We start from the raw sequence: 19,191 nt of genomic DNA, 5'->3' as shown, positions 1-19,191 counted from the left end.
ACGGTGTATATACGAGTGTCTGATGGTCGATAGCTACATACAGGATGCAGAACTGATAATTTTGTATGGCGCAAGATTCGAATTGTGTTTACTACATCGATATGGTATTTGGTGACATAGCCCACTTGGAGATTGGTTTCATGCTCAAAATTTCAAGCTTTCCTCGACCGTAGCAGGGCAGTGTGATTGAGGAAGTGTCTTTCCATATTTCATGATCTGTAGACGATTTCTGCAGTGTTTAACTGTCAGTGCAATATGACTGGCTGTTGTATGTTTCCGATCTGTGCAAAATAGTTTTGCCACTGAAAATCACATCTGCATATAAATATGGTGAACAGTGACCCCACACGGCAGCAGCAGCTGTTTGGTGGGTTTCACACCAAGAAAACTCAAGCTCTCCTCGATAATAGCAGAGCAGTGTAATTGAGGAAGTGTCTTTGGCGATAGTTTCCGTATTTCATGATCTGTAGACCACTTTTCCAGTGTTACCCGTTAGTGCACTATGACTGCTACACTTTTTTTCTCTTCAATCTGTACAAAATAGTTTTGTCGCTGGAAGTCTCGTCTGCAGAAAATGGAGGACAGTGCTCTCACATCGGCAGCAGCAGCAGCAGTTTGGTGGGTAAATTCAGTAAGAGGCAATCCGAATGCTCCATTCATTCATAAGACATCCTTTTTGCAGGGCATAGGGGCATCTACAGACTGGTTCGGTCAAGACGGGTGCAAGATATACCAAACAGCAAGCGAAAACGAGGCTTCCACTTCAAAAAGATACTCGTACATAGCACCAAATTTTTAAAATGGGAAAACATTGTGGAATCTATATCATGCAAACATCAGAGAGGAAATCTAAACTGAGTGCTACCATATCAGTTCTGTATCGCAAATGACCACAAGTAGGGAACAGCAAAAAGCCATTAACTGGGAGAGGACGATTAACCTACTCATTATGCATCAGACCCCATCGCTCATGTGTGTTCTGTGCACACCGTAAAAATTAGCCAAAATGGAGTGGTGGCATGGTATAAGCAATGTATTGGATCACTTAAAGTTCCCTATTAAAATCTTCCTGATTAAGTGGTACATTATGCAACCAATGGAGCAACGACATAATGATAGCCATCTTATAACAGTGGGGTTTCTGCGAATCATTATGGATGTCCCCATCAGTCGTGGTTTCTTTCGTATATGTATCGTATTCAATCTGGACGCATCTAAAGTTACAAGCAAATCAAGATAAGGGGTTTTCCCTTAACTATTATCCTATGTAGTGAACTGAATTCAGAATATTACTTATTTAAAAGCTCAGCGTAAGCTGTGTAGTTATCCTTGGTACCATGATACAGCAGCAACACATCATCCACGATATCTACTTGCCGTAGTTGGACTGCAATTCTTACCACACGCCATACATTACACATACGTTTGACTGACTAGGAGTGTCGTCTGCTATGCTTTAAAAATCGCACAACCCGGCATTAAGGACTTCAGGTTTCACCCTGAATATCATCATTCGCGTCCAATGGAGCAGTACTCAAAATACACTATTTTGGCGATCATTTTTATGCCGCATTTTGAGTACGGTTTTTTTTATAAGGTACCTAGAGGAGGCCGCAAAGGTGGTACGTTGGAAGCGTTACATTGACGGTGTTTTTGATCTCTATGATGGCAGTAAAGAAGAGTGCGACAATTTGCATAGCAAATTTAATGCATTCTATGGAAATATTATTTTTCCATTATGAATGCAAACACACACGGCACTTGAGTAATATTCTATGGTTTTTGTTATTGATATTACCATCCGGTTTTCTACTGTTACGCTATCATCAAATACAAACATAAATATATGGTGGGCTAAGGGCTTTGTAGGATCAAAAATTTTAAACTAGTGCATCGTCAGATCATCTCCGTTTCCAAAGGTGACAATTGTTAATACTAAATTTAGGAGTTCAGTTATAGTGAATAGCTACACTCATAGGATACCCAACTCTTCAAGTGAGGAAGAAAGTGTTGACTTCAAATGTAAAGCATGGCTGAAAATGGCCTAGGGCCAGGTTACCAGTTTTGCAGTAATATTTACTAGAGACTTAAAAAACTTAGATGATCACAACACCGCAGTAAATGTTAAAAAGCACAGCACCTATGAGGCATTAGCAGTTCCATGGCTGCGAGATAAGATACATTTTCCGTTTCATGCATACAGCATGGGACGTGCCAGTCCGAACCAGTTGAAATTACCTAGATTTCCAATGAGTGTCACACTTGGCGATCATGACAGGACTAGTTAATTGCCCCAAGTGTATACAAGCTGTATAACAAGGGACTGCACGACCTGTTCCGTAAAGATTACAGCACAAATCCCAAAGCAGCGGAGCGACTGTGACAGGACTAGCTAAGTCGTCCCAAGTGCCTGCGAGCTGTATAACAGTCCAAGAAGATTCTAGCACAAATCCCAAAGCACCAGAGCACAGAGAGTCAATGACCATTGTATACTCGAAGAAGAACGAAAAGACACATGCAAGATGGAGGAACAAAGAAAAATTTGTAGAACAGCGAGAAGACGGACAAGAGTCAGAAATTCAGGAAAGAACAGGAGGTTCAGGTTCTTTTTAGTAAAAACATCTATCATGTAAATCCCATGCTAAATGTACTGAAACATAATATTTAACTCTATAAAATCTTGTACATCCATAATGCTGAAAGGACAATCAATAGGCGCAGAAGACGCTAATCCCAGAAGTGCACTACTTTTTTCAAGTTAATATGATTACTCTCAATATTTTCTTTCACGGATTCAGATTACTCTTTCATTACCTTTAGAATAACTGTGCACAATGTATTTTAGTCTTATTTTTCAGGGTGTTTATCTCACCTAGTACAGGGCCTGCTTTTCAGGATTTGCAAATTTTATTATATTTTATTTTTTACCTCTGTAGCTGGATGTCCTACCTGATATCACAGTCGGCAAGGAAACCTAATGGAGGGACGTCGTGTGCACCTTGTGTCTGTGAAGCAAGGAAACAGTGCCCTGTGTGTTATCATATTGTAATAGCTTGCGTATCTTATCGTATGAAGCGGATTTTTGGGACCAACTCAGCATTTGTTTAAACCAGAGTGATAAACAGTCTCTCTCACCGATATACCTGCACTCGGTCGTTAATACGCTGCGCAGAATTCTTCCGGTTCTGGCTCAACTTTGTGTCTCGCAAGCTAGAGCACTGCGCATTACGTTATACCAGCACGTGTCGCAATGGGAGTTAGTATTTAAGCAAATTCAACAAGACGAATAGTGGTTGGACGTCATCATTCAACCATTATAGTTCGAATTTCACTATGTGTGAATAACTACCACATTTAATAATGTTTCGGCTTACCTTTAATTACGATTATCTAGCGCCCAGGGGTGTTCTATTTTAAATGAAAGGGTTCTTTTGATGATCTTATCTTGAATAAGTACACAGTGGTGAAAACAACAAATTTTAAGGAAACAGTCAACAGACAGGAAGGGAAGTAAATGCGAAATTGTCTTTTAAGATTTATTTAACTACAGACAATTTAGCTATGAATAAACACCTTTTGCACTGCTACATATACCTCTTTTCCAAGTACTCCACTCAGAGGTTTAGCTGAGAAGGAGATGGAGGAGGGAGAACGTTTGCGGTCCGCACCGGGTATCAGCTCCGTAGGGATTATAAAATTTTCTAGGTATTGTGACACGAGTTATAAAATGATTTTGTTCTTCGTCATTTCATTTCTGAGACTTAACGGGAGCGGGCGGGCAACGAGAGACGTTATGGGTAGGGCATGACCGTTTTGAAGGCATACGCTCATTTTACAGCTAAAATAGCGTATAAACAGAAACTGTTGTAACATAGTATTTGAGACAGTGGCGCAAATGATCTAAGTTTAAGATACAGAAAGTAAAGAAAAAAAAAAAAAAAAAAAGAAACATGGCCAAACATTCAGGAAAAGTTCCTCATCCATAAAGGAAGAAAATGTGTCATATTGACATTGGTCCACAGACGCTTTATTTCCTGTTAGAGCTCATTTTCTACTTCTCTTCTTAGTCACATTAATCACGAGAAACAGACAGAAACAGACTTTACCAAATTTACATAAAACATTTTGTTACATGGAGTGTTCAAAATACCATCTAGGTTGCGTTTGATTCATCGCCACTGTTTGTTGTTCAATTGGCACGTCACCCACTTGAATGCTTGTGATGGCATACAACTAACTTTATTGTTCTAGTGGCAGCAAGGGAAAGCGTTGTGGAAGTGTACTCATGGTAATAGCTGCGGTGCTCAACGTCTGCATCGGGAGAGATTTCCAGAACGACAGTGCCCGGACAGGAAGTGATCGTCACCATACTGGGTATGGGCCCTTTCAGCCTGCCACGCGCTACTCGGGGAGACCTAAAAGGACGAGGACACCTCAGCTGGAGCCGGAATTTCTTCGCGCAGTTGACGTCAATCATAGCATCTGCGTAAGACAATTAGCTACAACAATTAATGCCGACCCCATGACTCTGAAGAGCGCTATATGAGAACCTGCTCTATAGGTCCCTTGTACAGCGTGTGCGGACGTTATCAGTAAATGATTTTCTTGCAGTAGTACACTTCTGCGACTGGTTCATTCTACGGTGTGTCAGACTTCACTTTAGGGAAAATGTGCTGTCCGATGATGAGGCTACTTTTCAAAGTAAATAATTAATATGTTGAAGAGTTTTTGAAACTGAATTGTAACATAAAATAAAGCGTTTCCAGACCTATGTCTGCACAAGACATTTTCATACTCTACTTGTGAGGAATGGTTCCCGAAGTTTGGCCGTAGCTCTTTGTTACACATTGTATATCTTTCTTTTGTACAGGGGCGTTGTTAACATAGGTTTTTGTGATAAGGAGGGATCTGAGACTCTAAAATACAGCAAAACGATCCTTTATTAGTGAACGTACATAGAAAAGAAATTGAGGTTGTGAATGGAGGAGATATTCGGTTTGGGGTCTTCTGGATTTTTGTATCATCTCTGGCAGTACGCTGGACATCTCACGTACGGGTTACTATTCGTTACGTCCACAGAGAAACCAAAAACGTAGAAGTAAGTGAGTTACTTCCAGAGTTTTTCAACAAACTGCAGAGACAGCCATTAACATAACCGAAGATTGTTTTAGAGGCTATTGAGCAGGATGATCTGGATATAACAATTTGACTTGGACAAGGATATGACAGTGCTTGTAGTCTGGCTGGAGTGCATTCAGGAGCTCAAACAATAATTTGTGAACTTCATCCTAATGCACTGTTTATACTATGTGCAAACAACTCTCTCAATCTATGTGTATTACAATCTTCTGCAGCAGTTCCATTACATATGATTTTTTTGGGATTTTAAAATTTTGTATCTGTTTTTCCAGCCTCTACTCACAGATGGACAATCTTTCGGAAAAACGCTGGCGTTACAGTTACGAGACTTACAGATGTACGATTTAGTGCTCACTATGAAGCTGTTATATTTTAAAAAGATTGTCGATCCCACTAAGGAGTGGCTGATTCTTCGGAAAGCGTAGAAATCAGAATATATGCTCAAATACTTTTACCTCATTTGGGTGATCTCTCGTTTTTGTGTTTATGGTGTGTTGCATTAGAAGAAACTGCAGCAGCAGACATCAACACACATCAGTAACAAGTCATGAACTGATTTTTTGCAGTGCGACGCTCTTATTCCGACAAAAACTTCACTTAGTTACTGGTCAGGCTTGGATGAAATACCTACATCTGTTACGACTGTACTTAGCTCGTTTCATTTTATGTTTCATTGTTCTACATGTGCAACAGTGACCTGATTTATTCTAAATAAAATGCTGTTCATGATACGCCAGAATTAGTATTACGTATACGTTCCTGCTTGAGTTACGTGCGCTTCATATTTAGTTTTGAAAGCTATCAACCAATCTTGTGACAAAGTCAACCATGCTCAAAAATAATTACACCTTCTGGGAGTCACCATCGGAATGTTTATTCCTAAGATGAGCTCTTTTTAAAAGGCAACAGAAATTATCTTCTTGATAAAGCACTCCAATTTGCGAAGGACTTACGTGAGGACAGGAGCATTCTTGTGGAGAAAAGTAAAACTATCTGGGTGAAGGGAATGATGCCTTGTGATAAGGCTGCAGATAAGACGTTGACTAAGCATCAGGAGCCGAGAAGGTCAGTGTTACAGCATACTGGCGGATCTCAACAAAAAAAACCCTCAGAAACAGTAATTGCTACAGTTGTAAAATGTTTAATTGGTGGGGGAGAGGAGTAAGGGAGCAAGGAGACAAATTAAAACTCCACACTGGGTGCCAATCTACCTAACTACAACACTGAATCTACTTTTGACAACTTGAATGTGACTTGAGCTAGTGATTATCATGTGATTCGTACTGTTGACAGGGCTGAAATTTTGACTGCTCCTTTGTTCGGGTTAATCACTTTGAATGAAAGACTGCTCAAATGCACATCAAAACGAAATTCACTCCTCCACTGACGATTTAGATTTTGGCAACGTTCTTTCCATATTGCCGCATAATTTATGTGTCACTGATGCTGTAACCGCCCACTCTCTCCACCGCGGCGTCAGCACCACGATAGTCCCAGACTCCGTTTTGTTCTCCCTCTATGCTGCTAACTCGGACATGACTTTTCCACCCCGGTGGTTGGATGACGGCCTCTAATTCCATTGTTGTTGTTGTTGTTGTTGTGGTCTTCAGTCCTGAGACTGGTTTGATGCAGCTCTCCATGCTACTCTATCCTGTGCAAGCTTCTTCATCTCCCAGTACCTACTGCAACCTACATCCTTCTGAATCTGCTTAGTGTAGTCATCTCTTGGTCTCTCCCTACGATTTTTACTCTCCACGCTGCCCTCCAGTACTAAATTGGTGATCCCTTGATGCCTCAGAACATGTCCTACCAACCTATCCCTTCTTCTGGTCAAGTTGTGCCACAAACTCCTCTTCTCCCCAATCCTATTCACTACCTCCTCATTAGTTATGTGATCTACCCATCTAATCTTCAGCATTCTTCTGTAGCACCACATTTCAAAAGCTTCTATTCTCTTCTTGTCCAAACTATTTACCGTTCATGTTTCACTTCCATACATGGCTACACTCCATACAAATACTTACTTAAATCTATACTCGATGTTAACAAATTTCTCTTCTTCAGAAACCCTTTCCTTGCCATTGCCAGTCTACATTTTATATCCTCTCTACTTCGACCATCATCAGTTATTTTGCTCCCCAAATAGCAAAACTCCTTTACTACTTTAAGTGTCTCATTTCCTAATCTAATATCCTCAACATCACCCGACTTAATTCGACTACATTCCATTATCCTGGTTTTGCTTTTATTGATGTTCATCTTATATCCTCCCTTCAAGACAATGTCCATTCCGTTCAACTGCTCTTCCAAGTCCTTTGCTGTCTCTGACAGAATTACAATATCATCGGCGTACCTCAAATTTTTTATTTCTTCTCCATGGACATTAATACCAACTCCGAATTTTTCTTATGTTTCCTTTACTTCTTGCTCAATATACAGATTGAATAACATCGGGGAGAGGCTACAACCCTGTCTTACTCCCTTCCCAACCACTGCTTCCATTTCATGTCCCTCGACTCTTATAACTGCCATCTGGTTTCTGTACAAATTGTAAATAGCCTTTCGCTCCCTGTATTTTACCCCTGCCACCTTTAGAATTTTAAAGAGAGTATTCCAGTCAACATTGTCAAAAGCTTTCTCTGAGTCTACAAATGCTAGAAACGTAGGTTTGCCTTTCCTTAATCTTTCTTCTAAGATAAGTCGTAAGGTCAGTATTGCCTCACGTGTTCCAGTATTTCTACGGAATCCAAACTGATCTTCACTGAGGTCGGCTTCTACTAGTTTTTCCATTCGTCTGTAAAGAATTCGTGTTAGTATTTTGCAGCTGTGGCTTATTAAACTGATTGTTCGGTAATTCTCACATCTGTCAACACCTGCTTTCTTTGGGATTTCAATTATTATACTCTTCTTGAAGTCTGAGGGTATTTCGCCTGTTTCATACAACTTGCTCACCACATGGTAGAGTTTTGTCAGGACTGGCTCTCCCAAGGCTGTCAGTAGTTCCAGTGGAATGTTGTCTACTCCGGGGGCTTTGTTTCGACTCAGGTCTTTCAGTGCTCTGTCAAACTCTTCACGCAGTATCGTATCTCCCATTTCATCTTCATCTACATCCTCTTCCATTTCCATAATATTGACCTCAAGTATATCGCCCTTGTATAGACCCTCTACATACTCCTTCCACCTTTCTGCCTTCCCTTCTTTGCTTAGAACTGGGTTGCCATCTGAGCTCTTGATATTCATACAAGTGGTTCTCTTGTCTCCAAAGGTCTCTTTAATTTTCTTGTAGGCAGTATCTATCTTACCCCTAGTGAGACAAGCCTCTACATCCTTACATTTGTCGTCTAGCCATCCCTGCTTAGCCATTTTGCACTTCCTGTCGATCTCATTTTAGAGACGTTTGTATTCCTTTTTGCCTGCTTTATTTACTGCATTTTTATATTTTCTCCTTTCATCAATTAAATTCAATATTTCTTCTGTTACCCAAGGATTTCTACTAGCCCTCGTCTTTTTACCTACTTGATCCTCTGCTGCCTTCACTACTTCATCCCTCAAAGCTACCCATTCTTCTTCTACTGTATTTCTTTCCCCCATTCCTGTCAATTGTTCCCTTATGCTCTCCCTGAAACTCTGTACAACCTCTGGTTCTTTCAGTTTATGCGGGTCCCATCTCCTTAAATTCCCACCTTTTTGAAGTTTCTTCAGTTTTAATCTACAGGTCATAACCAATAGAGTGTGGTCAGAGTCCGCATCTGCCCCTGGAAATGTCTTACAATTTAAAACCTGGTTCCTAAATCTATGTCTTACCATTATATAATCTATCTGATACCTTTTAGTATCTCCAGGGTTCTTCCATGTATACAACCTTCTATCATGATTCTTAAACCAAGTGTTAGCTATGATTAAGTTGTGCTCTGTGCAAAATTCTACCAGGCGGCTTCCTCTTTCATTTCTTAGCCCCAATCCATATTCACCTACTACGTTTCCTTCTCTCTTTTCCTACACTCGAATTCCAGTCACCCATGACTATTAAATTTTCGTCTCCCTTCACTATCTGAATAATTTATTTTATCTCATCATACATTTCATCAATCTCTTCGTCATCTGCAGAGCTAGTTGGCACATAAACTTGTACTACTGTAGTAGGTGTGGGCTTCGTATCTATCTTGGCCACAATAATGCGTTCACTATGCTGTTTGTAGTAGCTTACCCGCGTTCCTATTTTCCTATTCATTATTAAACCTACTCCTGCATTACCCCTTATTTGACCTTGTGTTTATAACCCTGTAGTCACGTGACCAGAAGTCTTGTTCCTCCTGCCATCGAACTTCACTAACTCCCACTATATCTAACTTTAACCTATCCATTTCACTTTTCAAATTTTCTAACCTATCTGCCCGATTAAGGGACCTGACATTCCACGCTCCGATCCGTAGAACGCCAGTTTTCTTTCTCCTGATAACGACATCCTCTTGAGTAGTCCCCGCCAGGAGATCCGAATGGGGGACTATTTTACCTCCGGAATATTTTACCCAAGAGGACGCCATCATCATTTAATCATACAGTAAAGCTGCATTCCATCGGGAAAAATTACGGCCGTAGTTTCCCCTTGCTTTCAGCCGTTCGCAGTACCAGCACAGCAAGGCCGTTTTGGTTATTGTTACAAGGCCAGATCAGTATAATTTGAGTATAATTAATTTTCAATTCTCATGTTCACCTTGACATTATTCGCAAACATACAGCTAAAAAAACCAATTTACATCTTTAAATTTTATTTCCTTATAGTATTAAGGATTATTTTATTACAATTATTACAATGTCCTTTTGCTTCATAAATTATTCCCTTTTCCCGCTGAATATTTGTCATCCAGAAGTCACTCGTTTGTTTCGGCTTTGTCCACTCCTTATTCACATATTCTACATTCTCTACATCATCGATAATGTCGTGACGATTGTAATTTTTGGCAGCTCAAGTAGTAAAGACGAAGAATTAGTTGCTGTACCATCGTAAATTGCCCAATGTCTATCAACAGCTCAAAAGCGTTGGACGTCCCCATCTTCAGCATTACGTCCAGTGCGCAGGCAGGCGAGGTATATTTATCACAAACTCTATTTGTTTCCTACGTTCATAAAAATACGTTATTCCATCTGTGTGCGATCCTGGTATGCAGTGGTAGTTTGGTGTACCAGCTGTAGTTTCGGTTTGTTGTGAAATATAGCTTTTAATTCTCAAAAAATATCTCAAGGTCCGTGGGAAGGATACGTACTGCCAAATAGCCGTCCTTTGAGGGCCAGTGGGTAGTATGCTTACCTATTTACCGCCAAAGTAATTTCTCCACAAGATATGGGAAATAAACTTGCCACAAAACTAATATTTCTTTTTGTGGACTGCGGGAGGCATACTTAACACCAACTTTATTGTTTTACTACGTCCTTGGGAATATGTCTTACCACCACTGGATGTGCCTACTATTTTGCGCAGTACCTGTTATAAAAAAACTGCTAAAACTGCTAAAATAATTATTTTGTTTCCTTGGGATGTGATTCATCTAATGAAATTAAAAAAAGAGGCTGTTTTCATTGCATCATTCACGTTTCGCTTCATTTTATTTGCGAAGCTTCTTTAGTTGCCAGCAATGCAGTTTTGTTTAATGTTTATAATAACTGCGTTATATAGTAGGTGCTAATTTGTTACCACATTATACTGCCTCGTTATTCTTTTATTGCTAGGCTCGAAACAGCTTGTTCGTTTCGAAAATAAAGAAGACGACGAGTCAGTTATCATCAGATCACTGCAGTTGTCACTTGTGAAGTCGAAACACATTTCTTCGTTTCTACAGTGACTTGCTGTGCTTTGACACAGATGAGAGCGAGCAGAAGTCGCCAAACTTTCAAATTTAGAGCATAGAGAGTCGCTTTATACAAATGTTTAGCGTCATCAAGGGAATTTTGAAGTTTGTGTGATGGAAATTCGTAAAGCCCACAAATGTTAAAGGGAAAAGTACTTACCATCATACGTTTTGGTCATCATGAAATTAAAATTATCAAAAATTAAATGTGTTAAGTTGATCACACTTCTAATGTGATAAAAAAATTAACTTCGCTAAGTCCCTAAAAATGGGTTAAATTTGTATGTGTTTCTCCTTTCCCCTAATCTCGTAAATTTATTTAGTATCTGAGTTTTATTTCGAATAGTTAGACACACATATGACGAAATAAATCTCTTAAACTACCCACAGGGATCCACATTTTTATCCAGCAAAGATTATACACAATAATTAGATGTATTCGCACTTTCGTTTCTTCGTGTTCCTGATATAGTTCTCATATCTATTACAGATCCACAAATACATGAATTTATAATAGTATAACACTTTTACTTAGTGCATAACTGCATCAGACAATAAATATCAAAATATCGAATATGAAATTCACCAAGTGAGTTACAGCAGCAGTAAGTAAACTAGAATTGGATTCTGGGGCTTGGATGTTCCGTGATTTCTTTACGTGAGGCGAAGCTGTAATAGTCCTTACTAACTGTCGTAACCACTTTCGTTCAGTGCACTGGTTAGCTTGTATTCCGTCTGTATTATCCTCGACATCCATTACACGATAGACTCACATCTTCTTTCCTCCACTGGAAGCCTGGGTTAACACAGGCCGAGTGAATACAAAAGGTAACGCTGTGAGGTTTCGTCGTTCGCGCGCAGCCGTGACGGGCAGAACCCGCGACTGTCTGCGAGCGCCATAAATGAATGATCGTGCAGTCGATTTTCCAATACATCGACCATCTCCTTGGCTCCAAGTTCGACGACCGCGAGCCATGACGCTTCCAGCTCTCATTTTGTCTCCAATGGCAGCTCTCAAGTTGTTACGCAGCCTTCCTTTTCACGCTACGCGTACTGGAGAAAGAAGTCACACGGATTGTCACACGTTTCCTTCTTAGTCTACACAAATGTATCGTCAGTGGCAGACGTTGGAAATAAGTGTTAAATTCACCGCAGTCGCATATACGGTATGAAATTAAATACTTAAAGATATATTATTTCGTGACACGTAGGTTTACCAGACAACCGCATTTACGAGGACATGTCCTCATTTTCGACTTTTAATGTAGGGTCCGCATACATTTTTGCCATTTCTGATAATGTCCGCAGTCTTGAGTTTTGGGAATGAAGATATTTTGAATTTTGTTTTCATCTCGTATCGTCAACAATTTATGTACTTTTTACTTCGGTCATTGAATTACATCGTTTGCGATTAGCTTAAAATCGAGCCGTTGTATTTATATAGCGTACAAATTATGTTTCTATCTTTTTAGCTTCGAGGTAGCTGCTTCGGCCATAGATAGTATCTATGGTCAAAGGATAGCTGTGATGTATACGTGCTTTTTGTTTTCGTGTGATACACATGTTTGTAGCGACCTTGTTGATCATCCAGCTCCGTCTTTACTTTTAGTATTCCGTATTCATCTTATTGGGTAAGTTTCGTTATTTTCAAAATATAGTTTACGGCACAGAATAAATGTTTCACTTTTGTTTTAGATAATATCTCATCAGGCCAAAGACTAAGTGTACATTTACGGATAAACTTCGATAAAAATATCCAACCTTTTGAGTTTAATGGAAAGCAGAATGTATTGTCTGCTACTCAGCGACCTATGTTTCTACAGAAAATCACGGCGCCAGCGGCCTGAAACTGCACAAGAAAAAGAAAGTGTGCTTAGGGATTCAAGTTCGTCAGATAAAATGACTACTTTTTTACAAAACCCTGTGCTGGACTGGACACAAAAATAAGTGCTGCCGAAGGGACTCTTGCTTACCATACGGTATTTCACCACAGCAGCTATAAATCTGTGGACTGAACCAGTGGATTGTTAAGAGAAATTTTTCATGACTTACATCATCAAAAATCTCATGTAAACGTACCAAAGCCGAAAGAATAGTGAGTTCAGTCCTAGCACCTCATTCAGTAGAATGAATCGTGAAAGATCTGGAGTGCATTCCTTTTGTTGGCATCTCGACAGATGCTAGTAACCATGAGAATATTAAAGTGATCCCCATTATAGTTCATTACTTTGATCTCAGGAATGGAAGGCTGCAAATTAAACTTTTTAGTGTAGAAAGTAGACCAAATGAAATTGCATAAACTATTTCAACATACATACGTGATACGCCTGACAAGTGTAAAATTAAGGACAAATGAGTGGCGTTCGGTGCTGATAATTGCAACACAATGTTGGATGGTGCAAAGAGAGGTGACAGAAATAACGTATTTACTAACCTAAAGAGAGTGCTGGACAAGGTATTACTTGGAGTGAGATGTCCAGCTCATGTTCTTAATATCTGTTTTCGGCACGGAACTGACCTCCTTGAAACTGATTTATAATTGTTAGTAATGAAACTATATAACCATTTTTCTACACATACTGTCCTTGTTGAGTCTCTAAAGAAATTTAGTGATTTTGTCGAAATGGAGTACCAATAACTTCTCAACCATAGAAAGACTCGATGACTGTCACTATTCCCATACAGAGATGTTTCCTGCTCTGAAATCCTTTTTTCTGTCACAAAACAAACCTCAAAAATTCCTAAATAATGTTTTATGAACACTATCAATGATATATGTCTATGGAATATCCAATCTTTTAGTTGGCATTTTTCATGATTATATTGGTAACTTGGAAAAGGAAGAAAACTCCCTTATAGATGTCATGAATGCACACCTTCGTGATGTCATTTGACACAGAAAAGATGAAAATTCTATATCTTTGAGTGTGACAGAAAGATTATTTCTAATGGAAAATGATGGTCATGCTTCGAAGGTGAAGGATTTTACATGCCATGTTGGTATGCTTTATGAAGGATGTTTGGAGTACCTGAATATGTGGATGGAACCATTTTGCGAATTTTCTTGTTTTAAGTGGCTTGATTTTTCAGATATGTCGTGGGCTTATATGGAAGAATCAATCACATTTTTGGGTTCAAAAATGCTTTGATCTGTTTTCAATTTTAAAAAAAATAATAGCCTCATACGATGGACAGTCAGAAGCGGCCTATAAGAAATGGTGCAAGTTGGTCAATCCTGTAGTAGCAGGAACAGATTAGCAAGTTAATTAAAACTGCACAGTTCTTGTTCGCGTTGCCAGCCCATACTGCTTCTGTTGAGATGTTTTCCTTAATAAAGGCACTGTGGACAACGGAGAGAAATACACTCACTATTGACACTGTAAAAGGAATTGCAATGGCGAAATTTAATTTTAAGAATTTGGATTGCAAGAACTTTTTAAAATATTTGTGTCAAGAAAAGGAACTTTTAAAAAAGATTCAGTCAATTGAGACATACAAGAGTACTTGAGTGTTGTAGGTGTGTGAGATGTTTGTAATGTTTTTATTTTTTGCTTCTTATGTAATAAATTTAAGAAATAAATAGTGTTCTCTTTTTTACCCTAAAATATGGAAAATGTTCTCTTTTCTCGCATTCCGCAATCTGATAACCACAGTGACACTTCGTACCGGTAATAGCGATTATGTTCATCAGTTCGATACGTAAAATGTGTCCCGAGAAGTCAGTCGTGCAATGAAAAGGAACATGTTAGAAACCGTTTTCGGAGTACCATACCGGTATTGAAGCACAGAATATTCTGCCGCCGAGATAGCTAACTCAAGTGTGTTCTGTGGAAACCAACTCGGAGGAGTTTGTATTCATGGAGGTGAAAAAACATTTATCTTAGGTTTCAGTGGCAAATTGAGAAAATGTAGTGTAAGTTTCTGATACCGATATTGAAGTGATTTTCTGGCTTAATTTCAAAGGTCATTCATAATGGCTAATGAGAGAGATTACGTCCTTCTCGATGGTGATGCCGCTGTCGAACAAGGACGATACCCTTAGTGCCTCTCTTCACCTTTCGTTTTTCTCACTTTCGTCCACAACAACAGTGGGGCAAGGTTACGGTAACACCACATCCACTAGAACAGTGGTTTCCAATCTTTGTTAGGGCATTATGCCTGAGTGCAACCAGATATTAGCTAGTTAGCAAAAATTTAGAATAGCAAAGAATTTTCTTTGAACACTTTTATTTTTAAAGTTGTGGAAGATAAATAACACGTATTTATTAAAAACTTGATTACACAGTGTTAATGTTCCACAATAATATTTACTTGACAGTTTGTTATGAACTGGCTTTCGGTTTCCTAGGTCACCGTCAGTTAACTTGATGCTAAGCAGACGGTCTGTTTAGTACTAATGGATAGTCTGTTTAGTATTACGTTACCTGAAGAGGGCCTAGAAAAGCGAAGGCTGGTTCATAAGGAATTATTAAATAAATATTATTGTGGAAATTTAATTCAGCGTATACAAGTTATTAATGCGTGTATGTTACTCCAAAAGCCTACAGAATATTCCACAAATAACAAATATTTTGTCCTCGTAGATATTTTACTAAACCAAGAACTAATGATTCAGTTAGATACATGGTACTGCTCATTTCTAACAACGTTTTTTAAAGAATGATGGAGCCTTTCTCAGCTCATCGCGAATGCTACCTATATTTCCTTTTGAGGAAAGAAAGATAACTATACAAATTGGCGGTATAAACTTCTAATATAACAAGATTCCGCTGCACCACTCATCTCCACAGTGACATTTGCTTCACCCTCGCCCTGCAGCATCATTTTGTAAATCACTTGATTGCTAAATTCCTTATTTCTGAAATGACAGGAACTGGAAGACTTCAGGCTGCCAGTGCCTTACATATGGCCACTGACCACTATCATTAATAATGATAATAATAATAACAATAACAATAATATAACACTGTGCAAACCTTACAGCAGTGTAGCAGACATTACATGGTTACTGTTGTGCGTGTAGTGGGTGGACTGTGTGTGGGTAAAGCTGTTTATACATTCATTTCGCAAGATGTAGTCTCTACCACATTGCCTCACGTGTTAACGGTAGTATTAAAATTTATAATATTTATAAAAATGTATAATTATTAGTAACTTATGTAATGACTATTACCGTCTTACGAAAGAGTGACGATAGTAATTGCCTTTTAAAAATAGTTTACTTTCGTGATCGAAACAAAAACAAGCCCTTTTCTTTTAATTCCTTTTAATTTTACCTAGCAGTGGGCAATTCTCCAAGGTTGGGAACCATTCCACTAGAACCTTTCCTTGAACGACAATATGGCACTTCCGCACTGCCCTGAAAACACATACTTCGATATTGAACCAAAGCTTCCACATTTACTTTGAAGCTGTCTTGTGTCGACGGAAGCGGAAAAATGTGGAAAAATGACGAAAAAGTTTTCCGCTTATTGGTTCGTCGCTCAAGACGTGATTGCATTTTTATTTCTTTACTGAAGGACGCGATACTTATTTCAGTAGACGGATGAGTATTTAATTCCGAGTTTTAGATTGCTGTATTTGCAATGTATTTCACGATGGAAGGAACCACCTCAATTTTATCTAGACCATGCCATGCAGGAAGAGGACGAAAATATTACTTTTGGAAAGCTAGATAAAACCTTAAATTGATAGCAGTGAAATTTTTATGTAAATCGAACTCTGTACCTAAAGGATAAAGTGCTCGTAAATGGAGGTAATATGTTCATCAGAACAGATAGTAACCTTAGACCCCCTGAGATAGAAATTAAAGCTGCATGTGAGATAGTTTGGCAAGACTCACTGTCGAGCCTTGGCATAGACTTTCAAGTGAGGCCTTCTATCCACCACCAGATTCAGCTACATATGTAACCGAAAACCTTCAAGAAAACCTCACCTCGGTAACGTATTCCCGAGCCATATAGTCACTCCTGGAAGAGACTTTAAGATACTGCATTTAAAGTATGGTACGTGGTGTGCTTTTTTATATTACTTGATATTTCAATGATAAACTGAGAAATGGTGGCTATGTCTCTAATTACAGATTTTCACTAACGGGAAGTTTGCCAGGATGCGTGCATGTAAACAGTGATAATAACGTGTGAAGTATTCGTGACAGGAAAATGCTTTATGCTTTTCAGGGACGATTTCTAAAAAATCAGACCATGATGTGAATAGCTACGACTCAGATAAAGATCCTGAATACAATCCTGAATGCTAATGCGCTTAGAAAGTTATCGATAATAATGTAAATGTGAATAATTCGTTAAGCAAGTAAACAATACTAAGTTGTGTTCCTTAGCAATGTTTACATGTAATTACGTGAGGACGTGAGGGCAGAAATGTTAACGGGCATCTTTAATATTATTAATGAAGTACGGCAACAGTAAAATTAGGTTTACATTGCGTTGAAATCACAGATTAATTTTTGAGGTTGTTCATCATTATTCCAAAAATTAGTAATGCAGTCATTTGTATGATAAACTGAAACACCCGGGACCATTTAATTTGTATTTTTGAAGTGTTTCACAGTACTGTAGTGTTAACTCGACCAGCAGTGTTAAGTCAATGTTAATTCATGTTGAGTGCACTCAGTTTGAAAATTAGTAATGTTAACTAGTCACTAACATAGTTTAAGGATCAAAGTTTTCGATAACGTTTTCTGTTTTAAAAATATGTCTAACTGTAGAAATATTTTAAATCAATAACTTATTTGAAAAAAATTACAGTGGATCTTCTTTACATATCTTGTTGTTGTGGCCTTCAGTCCAGAGACTGGTTTGATGCAGCTCTCCATGCTACTCTATCTTGTGCAAGCTTCTTCATCTCCCAGTACCTACTGTAACCTACATCCTTCTGAATCTGTTTAGTGTATTCATCTCTTGGTCTCCCTCTACGATTTTTACCCTACGCGCTGCCCTCCAATACTAAATTGGTGATCCCTTGATGCCTCAGAACATGTCCTACCAATCGATACTTTCTTCTAGTCAAGTTGTGCCACAAATTTCTCTTCTCCCCAATTCTATTCAGTAGCTCCTCTTTAGTTATGTGATCTACCCATCTAATCTTCAACATCCTTCTGTAGCATCACATTTCGAAAGCTTCTATCCTCCTTTTGTCTAAAGTATTTATCGTCCACGTTTCACTTCCATACATCGCTACACTCCATACAAATACGTTCAGAAAAGACTTCCTGACACTTAAATCTATACTCGATGTTAACAAATTTCTCTTCTTCAGAAACGCTTTCCTTGCCATTGCCAGTCTACATTTTATATCCTCTCTACTTCGATCATCATCAGTTATTTTGTTCCCCAAATAGCAAAACTCCTTTACTACTTTAAGTGTCTCATTTCCTAATCTAATTCCCTCAGCATCACCTGACTTAATTCGACTACATTCCATGATTCTCGTTTTGCTTTTGTTGATGTTCATCTTATATCCTCCTTTCAAGACACTGTCCATTCCGTTCAACTGCTCTTCCAAGTCCTTTGCTGTCTCTAACAGAATTACAATATTATCGGCGAACCTAAAATTTTTTATTTCTTCTCCATGGACATTAATACCAACTCCGAATTTTTCTTTTGTTTCCTTTACTGCTTGCTCAATATACAGATTGAATAACATCGGGGAGAGGCTACAGCCCTGTCTCACTCCCTTCCCAACCACTGCTTCCCTTTCGTGCCCGTCGACTCTTATAATCGCGATCTGGTGTCTGTACAAATTGTAAATGGCCTTTCGCTCCCTGTATTTCACCTCTGCCACCTTCAGAGATTATTTCAGTCAACATCGTCAAAAGCTTTCTCTAAGTCTACAAATGCTAGAAACGTAGGTTTGCCTTTCCTTAATCTATTTTCTAAGATAAGTCGTAAGGTCAGTATTGACTCACGTGTTCCAACATTTGTACGGAATCCAAACTGATCTTCCCCGAGGACGGCTTCTACAAGTTTTTCCATTCGTCTGTAAAGAATTCGTGTAGTATGTTGCAGCTGTGGCTTATTAAACTGATAGTTCGGTAATCTTCACATCTGTCAACCCCTGCTTTCTTTGGGATTGGAATTATTATATTCTTCTTGAAGTTTGAGGGTGTGTCGCCTGTTTCATACATCTTGCTCACTAGATGGTAGAGTGTTGTCAAGGCTGGCTCTCCCAAGGCTGTCTACTCCCG

At 38.9% G+C, this 19,191-nt stretch overlaps 1 protein-coding gene across 1 annotated transcript in view; it reads left to right on the top strand.

Annotated features, from left to right (window-relative positions):
* Nucleotides 1-6,148: 6,148 nt before the first annotated feature.
* Nucleotides 6,149-19,191, top strand: part of LOC124788849 (transcriptional regulatory protein AlgP-like) — a 75,752-nt gene continuing 62,709 nt past the window's right edge. Inside the window, exon 1 of the mRNA XM_047256133.1 lies at nucleotides 6,149-6,204. Coding sequence (XP_047112089.1) covers nucleotides 6,149-6,204 — 56 coding nt within the window. The remainder of the gene's footprint in view (nucleotides 6,205-19,191) is intronic.

This window comes from Schistocerca piceifrons, chromosome 3 (assembly GCF_021461385.2).
Source record: "Schistocerca piceifrons isolate TAMUIC-IGC-003096 chromosome 3, iqSchPice1.1, whole genome shotgun sequence".
NCBI classification, from domain to species: Eukaryota; Metazoa; Arthropoda; class Insecta; order Orthoptera; family Acrididae; genus Schistocerca; species Schistocerca piceifrons.
Note: the sequence above shows the minus strand (reverse complement) of the source record. Positions and strands in the feature narration are given on the sequence as shown.